The sequence below is a fragment of the Oncorhynchus keta genome, chromosome 19 (genome assembly GCF_023373465.1).
Source record: "Oncorhynchus keta strain PuntledgeMale-10-30-2019 chromosome 19, Oket_V2, whole genome shotgun sequence".
Classification (NCBI taxonomy): domain Eukaryota; kingdom Metazoa; phylum Chordata; class Actinopteri; order Salmoniformes; family Salmonidae; genus Oncorhynchus; species Oncorhynchus keta.
Genome location: NC_068439.1, coordinates 50,192,465 through 50,217,881, shown reverse-complemented (window position 1 = coordinate 50,217,881; position 25,417 = coordinate 50,192,465). Strand labels below are relative to the sequence as shown.

The window sequence follows — 25,417 nt, the reverse complement described above, 5'->3', positions numbered from 1 at the left end:
CGTTGTAAAACAATGCAATGTTTTATGTATCATTTCATGATGAGGCATTTTTGTCTTCCAACTGAATTTTCAGCGTTAGTGGTTAGCAATAGAAACAAAATAAGGAGCCCTTCCCAAACAGAGCTTTATTGGTAAATACTTCACATTTGATATCTATAGAAAGAAAGACAAATGTTGACATAATTTTACAGAACCCATATGATACAGTATTATTGCATATTCACAGGCTTATCTCAAGCAACCTACCAGGAGACGGTCACACAAAATGACACATTTCACAGACTTGAAATGAGTGACTACTATAAATAACAATGCAAGATTACTTAAATACATTGAATTTGATTTTTGAAAACACCTTTATGATATTTAGTGCTTAAAGGCAGACCGTTTAGATCAACCACAGAACTAAATAAAGAGATTAATTTAGATCCCAGTGGCATCAACGCTGTAGCAGAAAGCGTAAGGGGGGCTGATAGGTTCAGCATCCTCGAGTTTTGGCTTTCACCTGACTTTTTTTACCATCATGAATCTTGTTCTTGAGACAGCTTTACAGAGTAGTCACTAGCTGGCACAGCCACAAAGTCCTAAAATCAGATTTTTTTTTAACCTAACCTTAACCACACTGCTAACCCTAATACCTTACCTTAAATATGAAGCTACATTTTGTTTTCATACATTTTTACAATAGCCAATTTTGACTTTGAGGCTGGCCCATCTAGCGGAAATGGCTCCGTTCCACCTCAAGGGCAAAATTCATGACAAACGTCAACCTGCTGTCCTTTCAGGTACCAGTGCAAATTAAGAACATTCTATTGCTACACTGTTTGGAGAAACAGTACAGTACAGGACAGAAGCTGAGTGAAAAAGACAAGTGGTCTCCCTCTACAAATCTGTCAGCGTGTCTAATGACTCCAAATGACTTGGGCTTTCTGGAGAGTAATGGACTATTACATGGGAAATGATATAGAGATGATTAATTAAGTATTAGCCTTGTATATACGGTTATGAAAATGGTTGCTTGCCATGCACTGGAGGAAAAACCTAACGTTGTCAGGAGGAGCAACAAGGGGAAAAATATCAGGATACTGTACACACACACAGTAGATACACAGAGCTGGTTCCTGCTGCATGCTTTCAAAGTAGCATGATGACATGCCTTTGGCCTTCAACAATTGACAAGGTTGAATCCAAGAACCGCTGTCAGTATTTTCAATACATATTTACTTAATGCAACTGATGCCGAGAGCTTATGCTTTTTCTTCTTCCAGTGTCTATGATGTGCTATGAACAATATAGTATGTGGCAATATTACTCCAGTAAGTGGAGCCTATTGTATGCGATGTAGGTGTCCCCTCTAGTGTATTAATTAGAGCCAGTCATTTAAATTTAAAAAAAGTGGCATCAACACACTGACATCCCTTTATGCAGTGTGTGTTTGAAAGGATCTCAAACTGGTTTGTGATCAACACATTGTGGATCATACAAGAATGTCAATAGCCTGGAGTCTCTTAAAATGTTCTATAATTTTCCCTCTGCACCTGTAACTACGTAGGTGTGCAAACATTCTACCATGTTTTACATTTCAAAAACCCACCCGTCTGTCAGTAGTACGCCAACTTCTCCCATTGTCTCATAGCCAGGCGGCCCATAGTGATTGGCGATGTGGTAGTCATGGAGATGTGATGCACAGGGTTGTGGGAGGGATCAGAACTCGTCCTCGGAGCTGTCAGCCAATAGCATGGCTTGGTCCTGCCCGTTGCTGCTTGGCTCCCTGGGTTGCTGGAGATGAAACGGACAGATGGCAAAACCCAAAAGTCAGGACATTCATTGCATGGAGGTAAAGGTTGTATACAGCTCAATAAGTCCGTAGTCTCTTCCTCTCCATCTCCTTTCCTCATCTGCACTGATGTGAAAGAAACTCCAATCAGTGCAGATGAAGGTGAGGAGATGAGGTAAGGAAGCCACTTTAGACTGTTAATGCCAATTTCTGCCGTAAGCTGATTTGTGGATCCTTATTTAATAGTGTAGCGCTAGTGTATTCTTATTAACCTCGGTGTGTCTGACCTTCCTCCTGCGCTGGTGTTTGAAGCTGTTCCTCTTACGATGGATCATCCTGATGCTGTAGAGGGCCCCAACGATAAGCAGGGCCCCTGCGATGCCAATGCCCACCGGGGCCAACATCCCAGACACATACCCTGCCTGGAGGGAGAGGGGACATGGTTGGGGCATGGGTGAAAGAGGGGCCACACACACAGGAGAGACAGACTAGACAAAGAGTAGTGTCCTAGAGACAAACTCTTTCAGTAGATGTTTTACATGTTTTTTTGACTAAACTAAATAGCCAAATGGCTTGAAGGACCACACTTTCTTGCCTTTATTTTATAGTGGAGGACAGTATGGTTCCATCAGGGGAATTTAGCTGAATGCGGCGCAACTCCATTATGAGTCAAGGTTGCTACGTCCACGTCAGAGGAACATAGCAGGGGTGAAATGTACTGTACTGTAGGTGCAACTCCATACGATATGATATGTGGCTCTGTTCATGCCAGAGGAATTGAGCAGGAATTAATGAGCACATGATTATTGCGTTTTGGTTTTCGTGTGTTGCACTTGCATTCAGAGGCATCTATGAATCACGTGATGAGGCATAGTATTGATGTCAAATAGAAGAACCAAGGACACGGATGGTTCCTGATGTTGTGAAATTCTCTCTGGTGTTTACAGAACAACTAGTGCTCTGAGATTAGGATATCGGGATTCAAGGAAGTTGTGAGATTAGGATATCAGAAGCTGTTTAGACAAAGCACTTGTAACAGTTGAGCAAAGGATTGCAATATATGGGAAAATGAATGGCTTCATTATTGCTGTTATGATGTAATGATGCATGGAATGCTAAGGCATAAATGTATGAAGCAGACTATTCTTATTTTCAGTGTACAGTATGTACTATAGTTCTGTGCTGTACTTGTCTATAAATGTTATGTAATTATGTCATTTTGTGTGGACCCCAGGAAGAGTAGCTGCTCCTTTAGCATTAGCTAATAGTGATCCTAATTTAAAAAATACCATTAGGGGGCAGTCTTACCTTTTCTCTGATCAGTTCCACCCATCTACGCACTGAAAAAGAGAGTGGCTTTGAAAGAACATTGAATCCACACAAAGGATTTTTACCCACCATTTCAATTATACTTCTTTCCTAATTGAAAATATTTACCTCATATTTGATCGACCACAAAGAGCCAAAGTCAGTTTTACATGTGTATGAATGCATGTGTGTGATTTTTGAGTATCCCCTCACTCAGGCCCTGGTTGCGCTGCACCCAGACAGGGGGTGGGGGGATGAGGCTGTAGGGAGGTCGGGTGGGGGCTGGGATGGGGGTCTCATTCAGGTCCTCTTCACTGTCCTCTTCCTCTGACTCCTCCGTGTTCTCATCCTCCTCCTCATCCTCCTCTGGCTCCTCTACAGGAAGGAAGGAAAACAACCAATGCAACTTCCTGTAAATTTGAACTTTCATCCGTACACTGTGAAAACAATGTGTACATTTGTGTATTAGTGTGTATTATGTGTGTGTATTATTGTGACTCCTACCTTCAGACTCCAGTTCCTCCAGACCTGATTTGGCTGCAGGCAGTTTGGTTGTCTTGGTGACCATTGTCATGGTAATCTGCTGGGAGGTGGTGCTTATAGGATTGGTTTCGGATGTTGGCGGGGTTTCCTCTAGGTTCTGTATGGTCTCACCGCCATCTAAATATAACCATCACAGTGGGATCATTATAGTAGATATAGTGAAGTCTAACATCAACACCTATCCTTTTTGTAAAAATAAAAAAATGTAAAAGAAGAGACGTGATCATGTCTCAATGTAATGAAATTGTGAAATTATTTTTATATTCAAATAGAATCTATTTTTGGGCTTAATTGTGGTCAATTTGCTGTGTAAAATTATTATTATTTTCTGGTCATTCACTCTAACAAAAATCGTCCCGCGGCTGAATCTAGTTGCCTACCCCTGCTTTAGACACTATTCTAGAAACTTCTAGATCTGAACAGATCGGGTGACTGTAAGCAATTTGGTGAAAAGATGAAGCGGACGAATGGAAGTGTGTGGAAGAATGAAGTCTCACCTGTGTCAGACTGGTGTACTAGCTGTTCTGCCTCTGAAGGCGGCGGGTCTATGGGTGAACCAGAGGGGCTGATGGGCTCGGAGATCTCGGCCCCGGATGTCTGCCATGGCGACGTCCAATCTGGTAGCACTGGGGACGGAACACGGGATGGCCCTGTGTCATCTGTATCCGCAGTGACCGTCTGGTCGAGATCCGCCTCTGACAGCAGCATCCCCGTGGTAACCATGGCGACAGACGGCCGTGAGTTGTCAGGCGAGAGAGTGGCCGCTGCTACCCCCGCCCCTTCGGGTGTGACATCAAAGGGCTCGAAGATGAGAGGGAGGTCCTCCGAGGACATCGTGCCCTCTGTGGCCGCGTCCTGCAAGGGAGGGGCACTGGCATCCATGGCTGTTAGTAAAATACACATGCACCAAAAGATGTTGGGTCAGGACTCACTGATTGTCCATAGGCAATTATTACTGGTTTAGTGACTGCAAGAGATCAGCTTGTGGCTAGAAACATTGTGGAATGTGTGCTGGTGATAGTAGATCAGTTTCAGGCCCACAACACTGATTCCAGTTCTCAGCTACATTCTAACTGCTCTGACAAGTAAAATACAAATACATAAATCACATATCATATCCATGGATGGAATCCACCATATGGTGTTCAAGTATCCATGATCAGTGCAGCTTTCTGGGACAGGTTATTCTTACACAGTAACTTTTGATTTACTCACCTACTTTTCTATGGAGCTGAAGGTTCAATCTAAATGTTTCTTTCTGCATCTCTTTCCAGCATGCACAGTGCATTCGGATTGTATTCAGACCCCATGACTTTTTCCACATTCTGTTACGTTAGCCTTGTTCTAAAATTGATTTTTTTTTATAAAATAAAAAAAATCACACACAATACCCCATAATGACAAAGCAAAAGCTGCTTAAACTAAAAACTGACATCACATTTACATAAGTATTCAGATCCTATACTCAGTACTTTGTTGAGGTACCTTTGGCAGTGATTACAGCCTCGAGTCTTCTTGGGTGTGACGCTACAAGCTTGCCACACCTGTATTTGGTGTTTCTCCCAGATCCTCTCATGCTCCGTCAGGTTGGATGGGGAGCGTCGCTGCACAGCTATTTTCAGGTCTCTAGAGATGTTAGATCGTGTTCAAGTCCGAGCTCTGGCTGGGCCACTCAAAACTTGTCCCGAAGCCACTCCTGCGTTGTCTTGGCTGTTTGCTTAGGGTCGTTGTCCTGTTGGAAGGTGAACCTTCGTCCAAGTCTGAGGTCCTGAGCGCTCTGGAGCAGGTTTTTACCAAGGATCTCTTTGTACTTTGCCCTGTTTATCTTTCCCTCGATCCGGACTAGTCTCCCAGTCCCTGCCGCTGAAAAACATCCCCATATCATGATTCCGCCACCACAATGCTTCACCATAAGGATGGTGCCAGGTTTCCTCCAGACGTAACGCTTAGCATTCAGGCCAAAGAGTTCAATCTTGGTTTCATCAGACCAGAGAATCTTGTTTCTCATGGTCTGAGAGTCCTTTAGGTGCCTTTTGGCAAACTCCACACGTGCTGTCATGTGCCTTAACTAAGGAGTGTCTTCCGTCTGGCCTACTTTAAAGGCCTGATTGATGGCGTGCTGCAGAGATGGTTGTCCTTCTGGAACTTCTCCCATCTCCATAGAGGAATTCTGGAGCTCTGTCAGAGTGACCATCGGGTTCTTGGTTACCTCCCTGACCAAGGCCCTTCTCCTTGGCCGGGCAGCCAGCTCTGGGAAGAGTCTTGGTGGTTCTAAACTTCTTCCATTTTAGAGTGATGGATGCCATTGTGTTCTTGGGGACCTTCAATACTGCAGAAATGTTTTCGTACTCTTACCCAGATCTGTGCCTTGACACAATCCTGTCTCGGAGACTTATGGACAATTCCTTCGACCTCATGTCTTGGTTTTTGCTCTGACATGCACTGTCAACTGTGGGACCTTATATAAACAGGTGTGTGCCTTTCCAAATCATGTCTAATCAATTGAATTGACCACAGGTGGACTCCAATCAAGTTGTAGAAACATCTCAAGGATGATCAATGGAAATTGGATGCACCTGAGCTCAATTTCGAGTCTCATAGCAAAGGGTCTGAATACTTATGAAAATAAGATACATTTGCAAACATTTCTTAAAACCTGTTTTCGCTTTGTCATTGTGGGGTATTTTGTATAGATTTTTTTATTTGATCCATTCTAGAATAAGGCTATAACGTAACAAAATGTGGAAAAGGGGAGGAGTCTGAAATATTTCCAAATGCACTGTACATATTGGCTCAGGCAGACTCCTCTAATCCACTAGTCTACTGCATCACACAGTAATAACCTGCCTGGCTGACCCTGCCTAGGTATTTACTGTTCCGCTCAGAGGGAAGGAGGGATGGAAGGGATAGAGCAAGAGGGTGAGAGAGGAGCACAAAGAGGGAAGGAATTTATATGGATGTTGTGTGAGGAAGAGAGAGAGAGAGATGGAGGCTGAGTGAATCCCCCAGAGACTTGTATTACAGTCCTTGTCACTGCTGTCTGCTGGCAGTCATGTGGGTTTATTTCCACAGTCAGAAATAGAAAATAATTAGACTGCTTCCCTGGGTCCCTGCCTGCTATGGTTCAAAGTGAAGCGTGGAAAACCAAGGGGACGCCTCTCCCGTGTCACTCTGATCATCAAAGGAGATCTCTGCTGCTAGACGTGTCACTTTCATTTCCCCTTCTCTTTTGAATGAAACCTCATGAAACCTGGCGAAATGCAAAGAGGCAGAAAAATACGGTTCTCTGCCACTGAACCCATGTAATGGATTTCTATGGTGTGACACAACAACAGCCAGAGCAGCACCTTACCTTGTTGTGAGGCAGAGCAAGTCTGTTTGTGTGGGAATGTGCAAAGACTCAACAGAGAATATCAAGTGCAACTGTAGAGTAGATTAACTCCAGGTGGCCCCCAGTGGCTCTTTAAAATATCCAGTATGTACTAATTGGAACATAGCATACTGCATACTCACCCTCATTTCGCTGCAGTGGTTCAGTCCAGAGGCTGTCAGGGTCATCCTGTCTGGAGGATCCTGTCAGGGCCGGTCCAAGGTCGGCCAGGGAGGGGTTTGAGAGAGCAGGCGCTGTCTCTCCATCTTGGTGCCACGGAGTGGCAGGGCCGGTGGCCTCTAGACCACTAGGGGGCAGCAATGAAGCTTCTCCTCTGGATCCCCATACTGACGGAGGGATGGAGGTCAAAGGTGAGTGTTTAAGGATGCTTTGGGGAGATAAGGAGCTTGGTCTGGTCGTCTCTGTCTCCTGGCCCAGAAGAGGAGCTCCAACGTCGGTCAAGCTCTGTCTGACTTCCCCCTCCTCTCCTCCATGGAGGTCTGGTCTCTCTTCTAGGATGAGGTCTCTCCTCTCCCCAGCTGGGTGCGTCCCTGACTGGCTGTCTGGCTCTGGGGCTCTGGCTGATGCGGAGGCATTATGTAAAGCAGCTCTAGATGTATTTACAGCCTCTGTCATCCCGTGCTTCTCTCCTATGGAAGCTAACATTGCCCCAGTGGTGGTAATAGGTACATTCTCCATGGTTTTCTCTTCGGGCCCTACTCTCATCTCTTTGTCTGTGTAGAGTTCTGGAGCTTCTTCAAGCTGTCTGTGAGTGTCCTTCCCCTCAAACAAGCTCTTAGAGGCAGCCCCCGTCTTAGCCTCCCTCCCCTGGCTCTCAGCCCCAGCCACTCCTCGTCCATGACTGTCCCTGTTTCCTACCTGCGTCACTGGCTCTATCCCCCCTAGTTCGCTTCCGTCCACATCTGGGCCAGTGCCTCCCCCTGCTCCTACATTCTCTGATAGGTCAGTCCAGCTGCCAGTCCTGTGTTCTGCCATCCCATAGGACAGTCTGCCAGGATCAGAGGGTCCAGATTGAACACTTGTTGATATGACACTGACGGGTGTTGCTGGTGTTAAACAGGGCTCTCCCTCCATTGGCTCTCCAGCTTGTCCATCACAGCCACTGTCCTGTGTGGAGGGTGCATAGTCGTGGAGGGGCGGGACTGGGGTGCTGTAGACGCAGAGACAAACCCCTGCCAGAAGGAGGTGATGGAGGGTCACAGAGAAGAGCATCTCTCCCATCTCTCACCACAAAGTAAACATGGAGAAGGAGAGAGGAGGTCGCAGTGGCTAGAAGGGAGGGGTCATGCGGCAGGGGCAGGTCACACCCAAATGGTATGGAGATTCAGCTTAGGAAAGAGAAGGGGTGAAAAACAAAGGGATATATTCAGCTCCTGAAAAATGCAATGACTTAGAACTGCTGTGAATATGTGGCACAGTGGCGCAGCGCTATAAGGCACTGCATCTCACTGCTAGAGGCGTCACTACAGACCCTGGTTCGATTTCAGGCTGTATCACAACCGGCCGTGATTGGGAGTCCCATAGGGTGGCACACAATTGGCTCAGCATCGTCTGGGTTTGGCCGGGGTAGGCCGTCATTGTAAATAAGAATTTGTTCTTAACTTACTTGCCTAGTTAAATAAAGGTTCAATTAAACTGGAGCATGTAGATATTGAAGCCAGATAAGGTGTTCGAATTACGACTGTGAGGCACACTGCACTTATAGGAATAGAGAATGTGTTTGAGAATTCCACCACTCATTTATTGCTGAAGCCTAACCTAAGGTAATTGAGGCTGAGAATTATATGAGTTTTTCAGTCAGCCTTTCCTTTGATGCTGCAGACTGGCAGTTTCTTAAACAGCTTTGTGGAACATTTGGACTATCTCTCTACCCCTTGCTGTTTTCTATCCCTCTCTCTGGCTATTGTGCTTCTAGTCCATTCCTTTCCACACACACACACGCACACACACACACACACACACACACACACACACACACACACACACACACACACACACACACACACACACACACACACACACACACACACACACACACACACACACACACACACACACACACACACACACACACACACACACACACACACACACACACACACACACACACACACACACACACATTCAGTACAGCCTGACACAGCAAACCCTTGCACTTTTAAAATGACTATTAATAGCAGGTTTTCTCTCCAGAACTACTCAGTCTTGTTCAGTTGGACTCTGTCGAATACAGCAGGTTAATATGTTTAGACAGATAGGCCTAACCCTCACATAACAGTTTCAGTGAGTGCATTTTCATATCAAATGTACCATACAAATAGATACTGTTTGTTTATCACTCTGGTGCTATTTGCACAAGTATGTGGTGAATGTTCAATACTCTTAGGTTCAAAACTCCAAAGTAGTAACACTCATAACTGTTTACTGTGCATTCATTTTGTTAGGAGACATCATTCACCACATAACCATTGATTCAAAATATGTTTACTTTGAAATACCATGATCACCAACACACAGCATAATGATATCTTCAGTTGCTTTAACAACCATTTAATCCAATAGCAGAAAATGCAAGATATATTTTTCAAATGTAATATGCTACAGTACTGTACAGTTAGATTAACCCCTACCTGGGCTCGAACCAGGGACCCTCTGCACACATCTACAACAGCCATTTCGCTAGCCATTTTACATCGGTTACACTGACATAGATCTGGATTGATGTCATTGCATGCCTCATCCATGACCTGAAGTAGGGTGGTAAAACTCATGGGGATGGCAATCATTCATCTTCCAGCTGTATTGTAATCATGCATTGTATTTTACCGTATTGTATTGCACTTACAGTGTCTTCAGAAAGAAAATCCCAGCAGCGTTGCAGTTCTTGACACAAACAGGTGCGCCTGGCACCTACTACCATACCCTGTTCAAAGGCACTTAAGTCTTGCCCATTCACCCTCTGAATGGCACACATACACAATCCATGTCTCTATTGTCTCAAAAATATTTTTTTAACCTGTTTCCTCTCCTTCCTCTACACTGATTGAAGTGGATTTAACAAGTGACATAATAATAACGGTACATAGCTCTCACCTGGATTCACCTGGTCAGTCTAAGTAATGGAATTCCTAATGTACATTTTCATTATGAAGTTCTCAAAATCTGTTGTAGACAAACCAGTTCAAAATATATAGGTTTAGCAAATGGTTAAGTGATCATCAATTTAGTAACATGTATTTTAACAAATGAGAAGACAATCATATGAAAAGTAATGTGAGTATTGCATTTTGAAAAGCAATTGCTTTATATGACCATGTGTTACAATGTTTAACATGTATTTCTAGATGAAAACCCGATCAAAATGTGCTTAGAGGTTTAAACAACTATCTTTTTGGTTACATGTTTTGAGTGTGCAAAGGGTGGCTACTTAAAAAAAATATAAAATACATTTTGGTTACTACATAATTCCATATGTGTAATTTCATAGTTTTGATGTCTTCACTATTATTCTACGTTGTAGAAAATAGTAAAAAATAAAGAAAAACCCTTGAATGAGTAGGGGTGTCCATACTTTTGACTGGTACCATACTTTGGAAAATTGCACCAAAGCCATTGGGGGGGGGACTGTAATACCGTTATAATAACAGAAAGAACACGTTCAAATGTGAAGTAATGAAGAAAATAGGACACCGCACTAAAACGTTTAAATGGTACCATACTTTGATGATCTACAAGGAACATTTTTCTAGATTGTAGTTCCCATTGGGTTGCCTGGGAAACACCCTGCTTACCTCAGCCTCCCTGTATTGCTGCGTGTGTCAGACAGGTATCCCACAGACATCAACATCAAATCCTCACACACACACACACACACACACACACACACACACACACACACACACACACACACACACACACACACACACACACACACACACACACACACACACACACACACACACACACACACACACACACACACACACAAACAGACACAAACAGACACACACCTAACTCTTACCAAACACCACCGAACCTCTGCTGTGTTGCGCACAAAGCTGTCCATCGCTAATCAATGGTAATTAATGCACGCAACAAGAGTCAAGAGAGCAGCCTGCTGCTTGACACCCAGAATACATGTTATGAGCCAATTATGAGGTTTTTAATAGACCTCCGGTAAACAAACATCATCATCCTGATCCACGCCACTGCGGCGCAGGCACAATCAGCTTTAGCGTACACATCCCATGCCGAGATTTTAGTAGTCTTCTCGTGCATTCAAATCCGCGTATTCATATGTACGTTTGAGACTATGCAACATAGGCTACAGTAGCGAGAGTGCTTCTCATCCTATCAACTGTTCTAGCAATAATGCAGATCATTTTTATATTTCAAATAGATCAATAAATAAAAATATGTTAGGTAAGATGAAAAGTCTAAGGACAGGTTAGGATGCACGTAGTATAATAATGCATGGTCCTTACCTGCCAGAGTCAAAGAAGGGAATGATGTTTACCTCATTGCAAAGGGTGGTATGCCCCCCTACCCAGGCTTTCCTTTAAACAAAGGGTTGTATATTACAACAGCTTCAATATCATATCAATAAACTGCCAATATCGATCCGGAAGCAAGCTGGAGGAATAGCCTAGTCTTTATTATTGTACTGATCAGCATCAACCAATGTATGCTTCGGAGTGCGTGTACGTGTGCATGCGCGAGACTGTGGTGCTGAACTGGCAGTGTCTCAATCTTGATCTGTGATTGAGTGCGTGGAGTGATATGATTTATGAAGAACGTTCAGTAATATTTCACGTTTAGTGCGTTGAATAACAGGTAATTGTTTTAGTGGTGGATTTTTTTTCTCTCCAAATTCTATTTGTAGAACCTCAAATGTAGTTTTTGTTCGAGGTGGTGCTAAATGGACAGCTCCTTGGAACCTGTGTTGTGCGTCTCTTAGAACGTTAATACATTCATAAATGTGATAAATGTGAAATCTGAACAATAGCCAAATGTAAGGAAATGACCTAATAAAAAATTGTGTCAGACAAACTATCTCTCTACTCAAGGCATAACTTCATGGCAAATTTAAAAAACACAGAACGTCTCTCTTTTCATCCTTTCATTTCTAGATACTTTGGGCAGTATAGGGATAGGCTATGCCGTTAATTTCAAGTTCTTTATAGACAGTTCATATTCTCAGTGCATATATGGGCTGTACAATTGCCTTTTATAAATGTTTGGATGTGACTATAGATTTTGTCAAATGTATTTCAAATGTTTGTTTGATTTAATTTAAAACATAAAAGTATCATCCCATAAATTAATTTACAGAGGGCCAACTATTTTTAAGCAGGCGAGTTCCACGGACGTCATTCCTCAAACTGAAAGGATACAGCCGAACCCAACAGGAATTCATGTCATTGCACTTGCATGTCGTATATTTAGTAAATTCTCCATATTGGAAACGATTAAATACATATAAACGTTAAAATGCCCTTGTTTGAAGGGTTGGGGAGTGGAGGGGAGAAAACTGCAGTAGTCATTGATTTAGGAGCAGCCTACACAAAGTGAGTATTTAGTTAGCTAGCTATGTTGTTAGCTAGCATAGCTAACTTTGGCTAGCCGACTACGTTATCTACTGTTAGCAACATTGGCCACTTGCAGTTATAACGGCTAAGTAATGAACATCAATCCAAGGTTTCATGGATTTAAGTAAATATAGACCGAGTGTCCACTGTTTAGACCACGTTATTTGGCCAGCCTAAATGTGTTAGTAATATGCTATTGCTGAAAAAGGGCTAGCAATGATGTTTAACGTTAGCAAGCTATCTGGCGAACAGCAGCAGTCTGGCGCCTGGGGCAGGTCATATGAGAAACAGATGAGACCCTCAATGACAACTCTGCTTCTGTACTGTATATTGACACACACTAAGGCCTTTTGTCAATGAATGTGGACTCAATGAGTATTGACACTGTCTGACAAGTGCCAATGATTTCACCCACCAAACTAAATTTTTGTATGATGATGCAGATGTGGCTTTGCTGGAGAGACGGGGCCCAGGTTCATAATTCCCAGCGAGATCCAGAAGCCTGGACAACAACAGGTGAGTTAGTTACTGAGCGAATGACTAGTGCTATTTAACTTATTGACAGACCCTGTTAAAATGGACAGCCTCGCCTATAACCATTACTGACGGTGTGTGTCTTCTGTCAGTCTATCAAAGTAGTTCAGTACAACATCAACACAGAGGAGCTCTACTCCAACCTCAAGGAGTTCATCCACATGCTCTACTTCAGGTGAGGCTCTTTTGATGAAGTAGTGTGTTCAATGACTGACACATTAATAGAGAGAATCTGAAAGTAACCATGGGGAAGAAGCCATTTTGGTGATGCATCCCAGGTCATAACAACATGGATGATTGAGTGACTGTGTAGTCTAGAATAAATGTCTGTGTCTACTCCCCACCTGCCCCGCACAGGCATCTGCTGGTCAACCCTCGTGACCGGAGAGTGGTGATCATCGAGTCAATCCTCTGCCCCTCTCACTTCAGAGAAACTCTCACCAAGGTCTTCTTCAAACAGTTTGAGGTACTGTCTGAGACCACTGATCTACAGTTGCAGTCAGAAGTTTACATACACTTAGGTTGGAGTCATTAAAACTAGTTTTTCAACCACTCCACAAATGTCTTGTTAAAACTATAGTTTTGGCAAGTCGGTTAGGACATCTGCTGTGTGCATGACACAAGTAATTTTTCCAAAAATTGTTTACAGACAGATTATTTCACTTATAATTCACTGTATCACAATTCCAGTGGGTCAGAAGTTTACATACACTAAGTTGACTGTGCCTTTAAACAGCTTGGAAAATCCCAGAAAATTATGTCATTGCTTTAGAAGCTTCTGATAGGCTAATTGACATAATTTGAGTCAATTGGAGGTTTACCTGTGGCTTTATTTCAAGGCCTACCTTCAAACTCAGTGCCTCTTTGCTTGACATCGTGGGAAAATCAAAAGAAATCAGCCAAGACTTCCATGGGAAAAATTGTAGACCTCCACAAGTCTGGTTCATCCTTGGGAGCAATTTCCAAACGTCTTAAGATACCGCTTTCATCTGTACAAGCAATAGTACTCAAGTATAAACTAGAGGTCGACTGATTAGGATTTGTATTTTTTTAAATGGCCAATTAATCGCTATCTGCTTTTTTTTGGTCCTCCAATAATCGGTATCAGCGTTGAAAAATCATAATCAGTTGACCTCTAGTCGAGATATGCATATATATATTTGTTATAATGACAATTACAACAATAATGAATGAACATTTATTTGAACTTAATATAATACATCAATAAAATCAATTTTGTCTCAAATAAATAATGAAACATGTTCAATTTGGTTTAAATAATGCAAAAACAAAGTGTTGGAGAAAAAGTAAAAGTGCAATATGTGCCATGTAAAAAAGCTAACGTTTAAGTTCCTTGCTCAGAACATGAGAACATATGAAAGCCGATGGTTCCTTTCAACACAAGTCTTCAATATTCCCAGGTAAGAAGGTTTAGGTTGTAGTCTGCTAAATGACTTAAATGTAAATGTTAAATGTTGTAGTTATTATAGGACTGTTTCTCTCTATACCATTTGTATTTCATATACCTTTCACTATTGGATGTTCTAATAGGTACTTTAGTATTGCCAGCCTAATCTCGGGAGTTGATAGTCTTGAAGTCATAAACAGCACAATGCTTGAAGCACAGCGAAGAGCTGCTGGCAAATGCAGGAAAGTGCTGTTTGAATGAATGCTTATAAGCCTGCTGGTGCCTTCCACTGCTCAGTCAGACTGCTCTATCAAATCATAGACTTAACAATAATATAATAACACACAGAAATACGAGCCTTAGGTCATTTAATATGGTCAAATCCGGAAACTATCATTTGGAAAACAAAACATTTATTCTTTCAGTGAAATACGGAACCGTTCTGTATTTTATCTAACGGGTGGCATCCATAAGTCTAAATATTGCTGTTACATTGCACAACCTTCAATGTTATGTCATAATTATGTGAAATTCTGGCAAATTAATTATGGTCTTTGTTAGGAAGAAATGATCTTCACACAATTCGTAATGAGCCAGGCGGCCCAAACTGCTGCATATACCCTGACTCTGCTTGCACAGAACGCAAGAGAAGTGACACAATTTCCCTAGTTAAAATAAATTAATGTTAGCAGGCAATATTGACTAAATATGCCGTTTAAAAAATATATATACTTGTGTATTGATTTTAAGAAAGGCATTGATGTTCATGGTTAGGTACACATTGGTGCAACGACAGTGCTTTTTTCACGAATGCGCTTGTTAAATCATCCGTTTGGCGAAGTAGGCTGTGATTCAATGATAAATTAACAGGCACCACATCGATTATATGCAACGCAGGACAAGCTAGATGAACTAGTAATATCATCAACCATGTGTAGTTAACTAGTGATTATGTTAAGATTGATTGTTTTTTTACAAGATAAGTTTAATGCTAGCTAGCACCTTACCTTGGCTCCTTGCTGCATTTGCATAACAGGTAGTCAGCCTGCCACGCAGTCTCCTCGTGGAGTGCAATGTAATCGGCCATAATCAGTGTCCAAAAATGACGATTACCGATTATGAAAACTTGAAATCGGCCCTAATTAATCAGCCATTCCGATTAATTGGGCGACCTCTAGTATAAACACCATGGGACCACGCAGCCGTCATACCGCTCAGGAAGTAGAAGTGTTCTGTCTCCTAGAGCTGAACGTACTTTGGTGCGAAAAGTGTAAATCAATCCCTGAACAACAGAAAAGGACCTTGTGAAGATACTGGAGGAAACTGATGCAAAAGTATCTATATCCACAGCAAAACGAGTCCTATAGCGACAACCTGAAAGGCCGCTCCGCAAGGAAGAAGCCACTGCTCCAAAACCACCATAAAAAAGCCAGATTATGGTTTGCAACTGCACATGGGGACAAAGATAGTAATTTTTGGAGAAATGTCCTCTGGTCTGATAAAACAAAAATCGAACTGTTTGGCCGTAATGACCATCCTTATGTTTGGAGGAAAAAGGGGGAGGCTTGCAAGCCGAAGAACACCATCCCAACCGTGAAACATGGGGGTGGCAGCATCATGTTGTGGGGGTGCTTTGCTGCAGGAGGGACTGGTGCACTTCACAAAATAGATGGCATCATGAGGCAGGACAATTGTGTGGATATATTGAAGTAACATCTCAAGACATGAGTCAGGAAGTTAAAGCTTGGTTGCAAATGGATCTTCCAAGTGAGCAAAGACCCCAAGCATACTTCCAAAGTTGTGGCAAAATGGCTTAAGGACAACAAAGTCAAGGCATTGGAGTGGCCATCACAAAGCCCTGACCTCAATCCTATAGAATATATGTGGGCAGAACTGAAAAGGCGTGTGCGAGCAAGGAGGCCAATAAACCTGACTCAGTTACACCAGCTCTGTCAGGAGGAATGGGCCAAAATTCACCCAACTTATTGTGGGAAGCTTGTGGAAGGCTACCTGAAATGTTTGACCCAAGTTAAACAATTTAAAGGCAATGCTATTAAATACTAATTGAGTGTATGTAAACTTCTGACCCACTGGGAATGTGATGAACGAAATAAAAGCTGAAATAAATAATTCTCTACTATTATTCTGACATTTCACATTCTTAAAATAAAGTGGGGATCCTAACTGACCTAAGACAGGTCATTTTTACTAGGATTAAATATCAGGAATTGTGAAAGACTGAGTTTAGATGTATTTGGCTAAGGTGTATGTAAACGTCCGACTTCAACTGTATATGTCTAAAACCACTTTGCCGGAGGCAGGTGATTGCTGATGTAATGAACCTGGTACAAAAACCCGAATCCACCCTGACTAGATGGGTGTAAGCAAAATGGTGAATGCAATGCTCCCCTAAGCCAATTGGGAAGCTAGATGGAGCCATCTCCATATTACCCACTCCTAACAGTAGGTGGAAGACAAAAGGGGCAAGGATTTTATATTTTCAGATCAGGCGAGGATGTTTTGGATTTGTCTTACCCATAATGCATCTGTGTTTCCAAGGTGCCCTCGGTGCTGTTTGCCCCCAGCCACCTTATGGCCATAATGTCTCTGGGCATCAACTCAGGCCTGGTGATGGACTGTGGGTACACGGAGACACTGGTGCTGCCTGTGTATGAGTGCATCCCCATCCTGCCAGCCTGGGAAGCTCTGCCTTTGGGTGGAAAGGCCATTCATAAGTAAGTAGTGTGGTTGTGTTTTAAAAATAAAAATACAATTGGATGGTGTAATCATGTGAAGTATGTTCGCGTATGTGTTACTTTGCTAGCCTCATACTGAACTTCAGGGAAACAACCTGTTGTTCACCTCCTTGAGAACTGTGTGTTTCAAGCCGTAGTTTCTTGTTTTTCCCGGCCTTGACAGAAGGAAGTGTATCAAGGTGTGTGCTTTCTGAGGTACTTGTCCCCCTTTGTTCTAAGTGGCTGTGTGTTTTCTACCCTTCAGGGAGTTGGATGGGCTCCTGGTGGAACAGTGTACAGTAGACTCAGACTCCAGTACTGGACAGAGTCTGCCTACAGTCATTGGTAAGACCCCCACATCAGAAACCTACTTGTCAATAACACCAGCAACTTACCTCACAACTGAAGCAGTGCTTTGTCATTGTATAAACTGTGTTAGTTTGCTACCACCGTGGATTCTCTTGTTTTCTGTGGCTATATCATGCGTTGTGTATAGCTGTTGTTGACAATCTTGTTAATTCATTTTTCAAAATGAGTTTCATAGTGATGCTGGTGTTCCGTTGTTATAAGAAAGGAATGAAAGTTCTAATCTCTCTCTGGGTGAATCAATCATGCAACACTTTGTATTCAGAAGTCCTTGTTATGGCGTGATGTGAAAGGAAGGCGATTACCCGCTCCTTCTCTCTTTTGAATTATGTATATACACATGGCCTTCTTTCTCTCCTTCTGTACTGCATCCTCGGGGTTCTGTTCTGTTCTGTTCTGTTCTGAGAGTGAATCATCATGAAGAGCAGCAGTAGCTCTCTAGCTAGCTGACGCAGGGCTAGGCATTTCGGATAGGCATCAATAATTAAAACAGGCATAGCATAAACCGCCTCTCTCTCTGCACTACTGAACCACACCACTGCAGAACCACGGCACGACTGAATGGAGTATTACAGTCAAATTAATAATGTAGACTATGCGTTGGTTCGACTGTTATGAATGCATACATTAAACTGAAGCAAAGATATCTGGAGCAGGTAAAAGGTATATATCAAATTGGGACTTAGTGAACTGCACTCACTTTCTCCATAATTCCGGAGTGCACCTCCGTAGTCGATTGTGGTTTCCTCTCTTTGTCTCAGATGCAACCCCCCCATGGCGTGCCCCGTTCGACTCCAATAAGACTCGTTTAGTACAGTAGCAGAACAGTACAGTAGCAGAAGCGTTGACGTGAAATGAAGGCTTAAGTGGGTCACAGAAAAATAAGTAACTTTCTTTTCATCCTGTCTTTCTTTCCCAGGCGCCATCCCAGAGGAGGTTGTAGAGGATATCAAGGGTATGTTCAAAAGAGACTCAAACCACTTTTCATTTATTTATTAACTTCATACAGACAAAACAGACAGTGCTGGGACTCGATTCCTGTTTGGCAGTTAAATGGAATGGATTTTTGCTACATTCATGTATGTTGGTGGTGTTTAGTATATTCACATTGACCCTCTAATGCTGTTTGTGTTGTCTTGTTGTCCAGTCAGGACCTGTTTCATCAGTGACCTACAGAGGGGCCTGAAGATCCAGGAGGCCAAGTTTAACCTGGGCGGCACGGCTGAGGTCAGTGACCTTTGACCCCCCTCAAAAACTGGCCAGTCAGTCATGTCTGTGTTTGGATTGTGTCCGGTATTTCAAAGAGTAGTTATTGCTGTGTTCTTCCAATAAATGCCCTTTCATTAAAGTTGGTGTGATGAGTATTATAGTCCAGTGCATTTGAGACCCTAACATCCATGTTCTTCCCCTTGTAGCGTCCAACACCACCCCCTGATGTTGATTATCCATTGGATGGGGAGAAGATTCTGCATATTAAGGGACCAATCAGGTATCTGTTTGTCCTCCTGGTCCCTCCACCCCCCTGAATAGCTGTTATGCTTTACGAACACTAGCAATGTGGAAAACTATGGATAATATCCTCAAATATGGAACATATCCTCAACTGAATACAAGTAATGATACAATTACAAGACACGGCAAATGGGTTGTCCATTTCATTCATGTCCAGTACACTTCCAAACCTAGATATCTGGTTCTGTGTCTCCTCTTTAATATCTGGGTCACCTTCTATTATTGAATTTGGGCTGTCTCTGCAAGGTCATTCATCATGAGTGTCTGTCTGCTCTTCTCAACGGTGGCTAATGAGACGCTGCGATTTCCCCTTGGAGGTCCCAAAAATGTTTATTGAATTGAAATGAAGGTTGTCTTTCTTTTTTTTTTTTTTTTTTTTTGCAAAGACTTTATTGCAGAGACTCTTTGAGTGACAGGATGGTTCTGTTTTGTAAGGAATCGTAATACAATTCAGATGTATTGCAGGGACTCTGTGATGGAGATGCTGTTCGAGCAGGACAATGAGGAGAAGAGTGTGGCCTCTCTGGTGCTTGACGCTCTGGTCAAGGTAACAACACTTGCATTGGTTTGTTTCTGTTCGAACAGCAAAGAGATGAGATGCTGCCGAAATATGTGGGTACTGAATTCACAAGTTGCAACACTGTCTTCATCAGTAATTACTAGACAATGTTGCGTCGGTCACAACGGCCTTTCATCAGACATCTGCGTCTTCTCATTAAAATCAGCCGGTCTATAATTCCTTCCTTCCTTATTTTCCATTTTGTGATGACGAACGCTTCCCCCTGAAACGTACGAGAGACTTACTTTAACCATGTTACCATAGCAACACTCCCAGACTCTGGTTCGCCGAGGTGAAATCGGCTTGGTTCCTTTTGAGAGGAGCCTGATCAGACCAACGACAGACCATTAATCTCAATAGGCAGTGCAGCTTCCAGTACTCCTGCTGCTGGCCCAGTGCTTGTGCTGCACTCACACTGTAAGCACTAGTTTGACAGGCAGTCGCAGGAAGCTAGTTAACAGTCCACTTCTCTGCAGTTTACAATGTCAATGAGGTTTCTCTCCTGAGAGACCAGCACTTCTGTCCCGCTCAGTAGTAACAGGGCGGCAGGGAAGTCGGCAACCTGAACCTCGTTTATCATGCTCATGTCCAGCTCAGCCTATGTCAGCATTTATACATTTGCGTGACCATTTTCCTCTCTAATTTCAGTACATGCGTACATTGCGGTCATACTGCATGGATGCTACTCTACTTCTACCTGGCTAGTCAGAGTCTTGTTCCTCTCTAGGTTTCTTCCCACCCAGGCCCTAAAGAGTTTTCCTTGCCACTGCTTCCTCTGCTTGGCACAGTTTGCTGTGAAGCACTTAGCAAGTACAACTGATTTAGTTGCGCGGAAATGAACACAATTTGAATGATTTGATTCATTGATACATTTCTGATCATGTTTAAAAATATATATATAATCTTATTAAATCTCCATTTCTGTCCCATAGACATTAATAACATGCTTGGGAGTTTTAATTTTGCTGTTAATTTTGTGAACAGGACATTTGAGAAAATATGACTGATTTGATACATTTGTAACCACATGCGTTTCCATCTGAATAAACCCCTTAGTGTCCCATCGACACTCGTAAGGCTCTGTCTGAGAACCTGGTGATCATCGGGGGCACGGCCATGCTGCCTGGCTTCCTGCACCGGCTCCTGGCTGAGATACGCCTCCTGGTGGAGAAACCCAAGTACCGCGACGCCCTGGCCACCAAGAGCTTCAGGCTGCACAGTCCTCCAGCCAAACCCAACTGCACCGCATGGCTTGGAGGTGAGACACAGATTAATCTGATAACCAGCCTTGTCTTTAGACACTGTAGAGCCAAATGGATCCCATGTGTGTAGGAATACAATAATAGCTAAGCTGCGAGGTGATTGATACTACAGCTAATGGCCATGGATTAGAGATCAACCTGCCCCCCAAGACTGATTAGATCTAAACCAGCTGTGAATAACCCTGTGTCTCCTGCTTTACTCTCCCTGTTTAGGAGCAATCTTTGGAGCACTGCAGGACATCCTGGGTAGCCGCTCCGTGTCCCGTGACTACTACAACCAGACAGGCCGTATCCCTGACTGGTGCTGTCTCAGCTCCCCACCCCCAGAATCAGTATATGATGCAGGGAAGACCCCACCACCGCTCATGAAGAGAGCCTTCTCCACTGAGAAATAGAGCGCCAGATCAGACAGTGTCTACTTCTAGTCTGCTATCTATGTCATCCTATACCCTAAATAGTGCACTACTTTGGGCCCTGGTCCTGGGGAAAAAGGTGCCATTTCGGACGTAGTCCACACTAGACACAACAAACTCATCCCAGACAAAAAAAAGTTTGACCTACCAAATGTTACGTCTCAATAGTCTGTCGTGGCTTCCTCTCATGCTCCAGAGTGGCGCAGCGGTCTAAGGCACTGCATCTCAGTGCTAGAGGCGTCAATACAGACCCTGGATCGATTCCAGGCTGCATCACAACCGTCCGTAATTGGGAGTCGCATAGGGCCGGGGCAGGCCGTCATTGTAAATAAGAATTTGTTCTTAACTGACTTTCCTAGTTAAATAAAGGTTGAAATAAAAAAAATAAAAAAATGCCCTTCCCCTCATCTGTACTGAACAGAATTGGTGGTGGTGAGAGCAGTATGGAAAAATCCTTTGACAAAGGAGACAAGGCCATGAAGTCACGGTAGACTATGGAGATGCACCCAGCATCTCAACCCCCAGACGGCTGTGGATTATGGGGGTTGTAGTTTTAGTTCTGTCAGTCTTTATGTGCCACATTGCCATCCAGACTCTGCTCACTCTTTTGCTAAACTACAGCTCACTGATACAGTAGTCAGCATTTTATATGAGAGAATTGTGCTATGGCCATGGATTCCGGGGTCAGGTAGATCACTTCCTGAACCAGATCCTTGTAAACAAGGCGGTCTTGATTTGTGGCCATGTGTTTGACCTCCCCTTGAAGCAGAAGTGTTGGTTTGACTCTGCTGAACTGATGCGTTTCATGTTAAAACATGCCGTTGAGCTGCATTTGAAAACTGTCGGGAAGAAAATGTACTGTAGGTGAACCAGATAAATTGCAGTTCAGTATTCAAATGTTGCTTTGTCAAGTTGCTCTTTATGTCGTCATTGTGAATGCTACCCCAGGCATTGTTGTTCAGCAAATATGAAGTGTTTTATTAGCCATGTATTTATTGTTTCTTCTTTGCCATGTAAAACATTGCAATATCAGTTTCAATCTCCCAAGAGCTCATATCTGTAATGCATCAACTCAAATAGCGTTAAATAAACATTCCTGGAACGTTCCCACTGTTGCTCGTATCCTTTTCCTCAGTGTTGTCTTTCCTGTCTTGTCTGTTTATGTCGCTCTGCCCCCTCAGTCTTTCATGAGGCTTCTTTCTCACTCTCCAGAGCCTCCAAGTGATGTTTCACACTGATATTCCCACAGCTTGCTTCACTGTTGAAATGCATACTGGAGAACATGAATAATGTTCACTCTTTAAGGATGTGAGGAGACAGCAGTCAGAGGTATTGTTTGAAGTTAGATTAGGGTTATTTCCTAGCCTCTTCCAAAGTAATGAACACCAGGCCAAGGAAATCATCATGAAGTGCCGGGTACTGCTAAATACTGTGTGACAGCAGTGAGTCTGGCAAGCAAACACCAAGTGACTTTGACTCTTTTTCTGTCAAAGACCGACTGATAAACATTTTAAGGTCTTCATCGTTTCGGGTTGATTTGTTGCGCTGTAAAACAATGGGGCCATAATGCACCAAGTCACTGACACCATTGTGCGGGTGTCTATTCATTATTTCACGAGTTCATTTTTTAAAAACCTAGCACCTGCAAGTCATTGGATGTGCTTACACTACGTTTGAAACACGAATGATCTATTTCTGGCATGACAAAAGGATGGCACCGTCATAGCGTATGATTGTGTGCAATACATGCAATGTGACTGTTAGATTACGAGGTTCTCTATCCTCCTGCATTCATATCAGCTTACACAGACACGTGTACACACACAGTTTTGAGTTCCACAATGACATGCAATCATATAGCTGAGATCCCTTTGGTGTCCATGTGCCTGTGTTTGACTGTATCATTAAATCAACTCTGAATGTACCTGTCTGATCAGGTTTGGACATTATTGTTGATTATAGATCCCATATGGGCATTGGGATCCATATACTGTCTGGGGAAAATGACCTCAAACACCAAATTGTCCAGGTTTTGGGTACAACATGTATCGCCCACAAGGAGGCGCCATAGTGAAACCAAAGTGTGTGTGTGTGTGTCTGTCTGAGGTTGTGGTTGTTTGCCCTCAGAGGTCACATAAACCATAAACTGTTTAGGTGGTTGCTACTGTGTCTGTCTGGGAACTGATGTGGCGTCATTACTCAAAAGATTGGCAGAGTCTAGGGAATTCTGCTGCACCTCAGACTCCGAATCCAATCACCAGTTTGACTTCATCTATTGCCGATATACACACATGCACATGCACACACCAATAGTGCACACACACACACACACACAACATGTCTCTCTCTCTCTCTTTCGTCAGCCCCAGAGCTATCTCTGTGGGGGTCTCCCCTGTGGCCCTACAGGGCCACCTATACTATACGTTAGTGACAGTGAACCCAACAGGACTTCCCTGACCCAGACCCCTCAAGGGTCACACTCCTGTTCGCCTGTTCTCCTGAGCTTCCGCTCCATGTTAGGAGAAATCTGACTAAGCACTTCTTGGCAAACTATTCTCGAGTTCAAGTTCAAGTTTGTTTATTCGTTAAATACACATGATAGACACTGAGTATACCAAACATTAGGAACACCTTCCTAATAGTGATGTCCTTTGGGTGGTGGACCATTCTTGATACTCACAGGAAACTGTTGAACTTGAAAACCCCAGCAGTGTTGCAGGTCTTGACACAAACCGGGCAGCCTGGCACCTACTACCATACCCCGTTCAAAGGTACTTAAATATTTTGTCTTTCCCGTTCACCCTTTAAATATGTCCCAGGAAAAAGATTGTGCACAATTCCCCTGCACATATCCGTCTTAATTTGTTGAGTGCCTTCCTACTCTCTCTCTCTCTCTTTAATGTATCTGTCCACATCTGGGTATATGGAGATGAGTATCCCAGGGAGACACTCATATAGAACAGTCCCACCTAGGGTTGCAAAACTTTATCAAAATTCCCTGCTTTTCCAGAAATCCTGGTTCTGGGTTTCCTGCTTATTCCCTCCTGATTCCAGATTTCCTGCCTATTCCCTCCTGATTCCAGGTTTCCTGCTTATTCCCTCCTGATTCCAGGTTTCCTGCTTATTCCCTCCTGATTCCAGGTTTCCTGCTTATTCCCTCCTGATTCCAGGTTTCCTGCTTATTCCCTCCTGATTCCAGGTTTCCTGCTTATTCCCTCCTGATTCCAGGTTTCCTGCTTATTCACTCCTGATTCCAGGTTTCCTGCTTATTCCCTCCTGATTCCAGTGTTTCCTGCTTATTCCCTCCTGATTCCAGGTTTCCTGCTTATTCCCTCCTGATTCCAGGTTTCCTGCTTATTCCCTCCTGATTCCAGGTTTCCTGCTTATTCCCTCCTGATTCCAGGTTTCCTGCTTATTCACTCCTGATTCCAGGTTTCCTGCTTATTCCCTCCTGATTCCAGGCATCCAACTGGGATTTCGGGGAAAACCAGGGAGTTTATTAAAAGTTCCCAGACTTTTGCAACGCTAGTCCCACCTGCTGTTGCTCTATCCTGGGAAACTCCACCAAGCCTGGTCTCCATTTCCCCAGTTTCCCTCCTCTGAGACTGGGGAATCATAAGTCACTCAGGCTGGGCTGGGAGTGGGACTTGGGCGTCAACTCAGTTCCCAGGGACAGAAAGTCACAGCTGTTAACTTTGACCCCTGCTATAGGGCCCTCCCTGAGTAAAAAGCTGACCGACTGACTGCTATACTGTTCTTTCATTCATATTGTGGATTTCTCCCAATTCAATGAATTATAGGGCTGTGGTGAAAGAGTCAAACCATTGTATACAGTATACATCACTCAGAAGGATAACAGTGTCTACCACTGTTGTATACACACCAAACACCCCAGAGTATGTGATAAGTGAGATGTGTAAAATGGAGGGATCATCTATCCTGGTTATCTCTCGTCATTCAAAACAAAACTACCTATTTATCTGGTTGTCTATCACTCTGGTTTTTGCAGCAGAAATGTATG

The 25,417-nt window shown here is 43.3% G+C and overlaps 2 protein-coding genes across 3 annotated transcripts; one reads left to right on the top strand and one right to left on the bottom strand.

Annotated features, from left to right (window-relative positions):
- Window positions 1-107: 107 nt before the first annotated feature.
- LOC118398413 (armadillo-like helical domain-containing protein 4) lies at window positions 108-11,562 on the bottom strand. Of its 2 annotated transcripts, none has more exons than XM_052470737.1 (8): window positions 11,504-11,562; window positions 7,142-8,347; window positions 4,126-4,512; window positions 3,590-3,745; window positions 3,299-3,460; window positions 3,086-3,117; window positions 2,050-2,199; window positions 108-1,779 (listed from the first exon to the last, which is right to left on the bottom strand). In XM_052470737.1, exons 2-8 carry the CDS (start codon window positions 8,238-8,240, stop codon window positions 1,705-1,707), a joined length of 2,061 nt encoding a protein of 686 aa, XP_052326697.1. In that variant the 5' UTR covers window positions 8,241-8,347; window positions 11,504-11,562; the 3' UTR covers window positions 108-1,704. The 2 variants fall into 2 exon arrangements, with proteins under 2 accessions (XP_052326697.1, XP_052326699.1); XM_052470739.1 differs by having other exon boundaries at window positions 2,065-2,199.
- Window positions 11,563-12,383: 821 nt separating this feature from the next.
- LOC118398418 (actin-related protein 10-like) lies at window positions 12,384-22,502 on the top strand. Its single transcript, XM_035793732.2, has 12 exons — window positions 12,384-12,586; window positions 13,051-13,123; window positions 13,234-13,316; window positions 13,499-13,607; window positions 17,109-17,284; window positions 17,550-17,629; window positions 18,570-18,605; window positions 18,798-18,877; window positions 19,066-19,139; window positions 19,628-19,709; window positions 20,778-20,979; window positions 21,197-22,502. The coding sequence occupies exons 1-12, from the start codon at window positions 12,510-12,512 to the stop codon at window positions 21,376-21,378; spliced, it is 1,254 nt and encodes a 417-aa protein (XP_035649625.1). The 5' UTR covers window positions 12,384-12,509; the 3' UTR covers window positions 21,379-22,502.
- The last annotated feature ends 2,915 nt before the right edge of the window (window positions 22,503-25,417 follow it).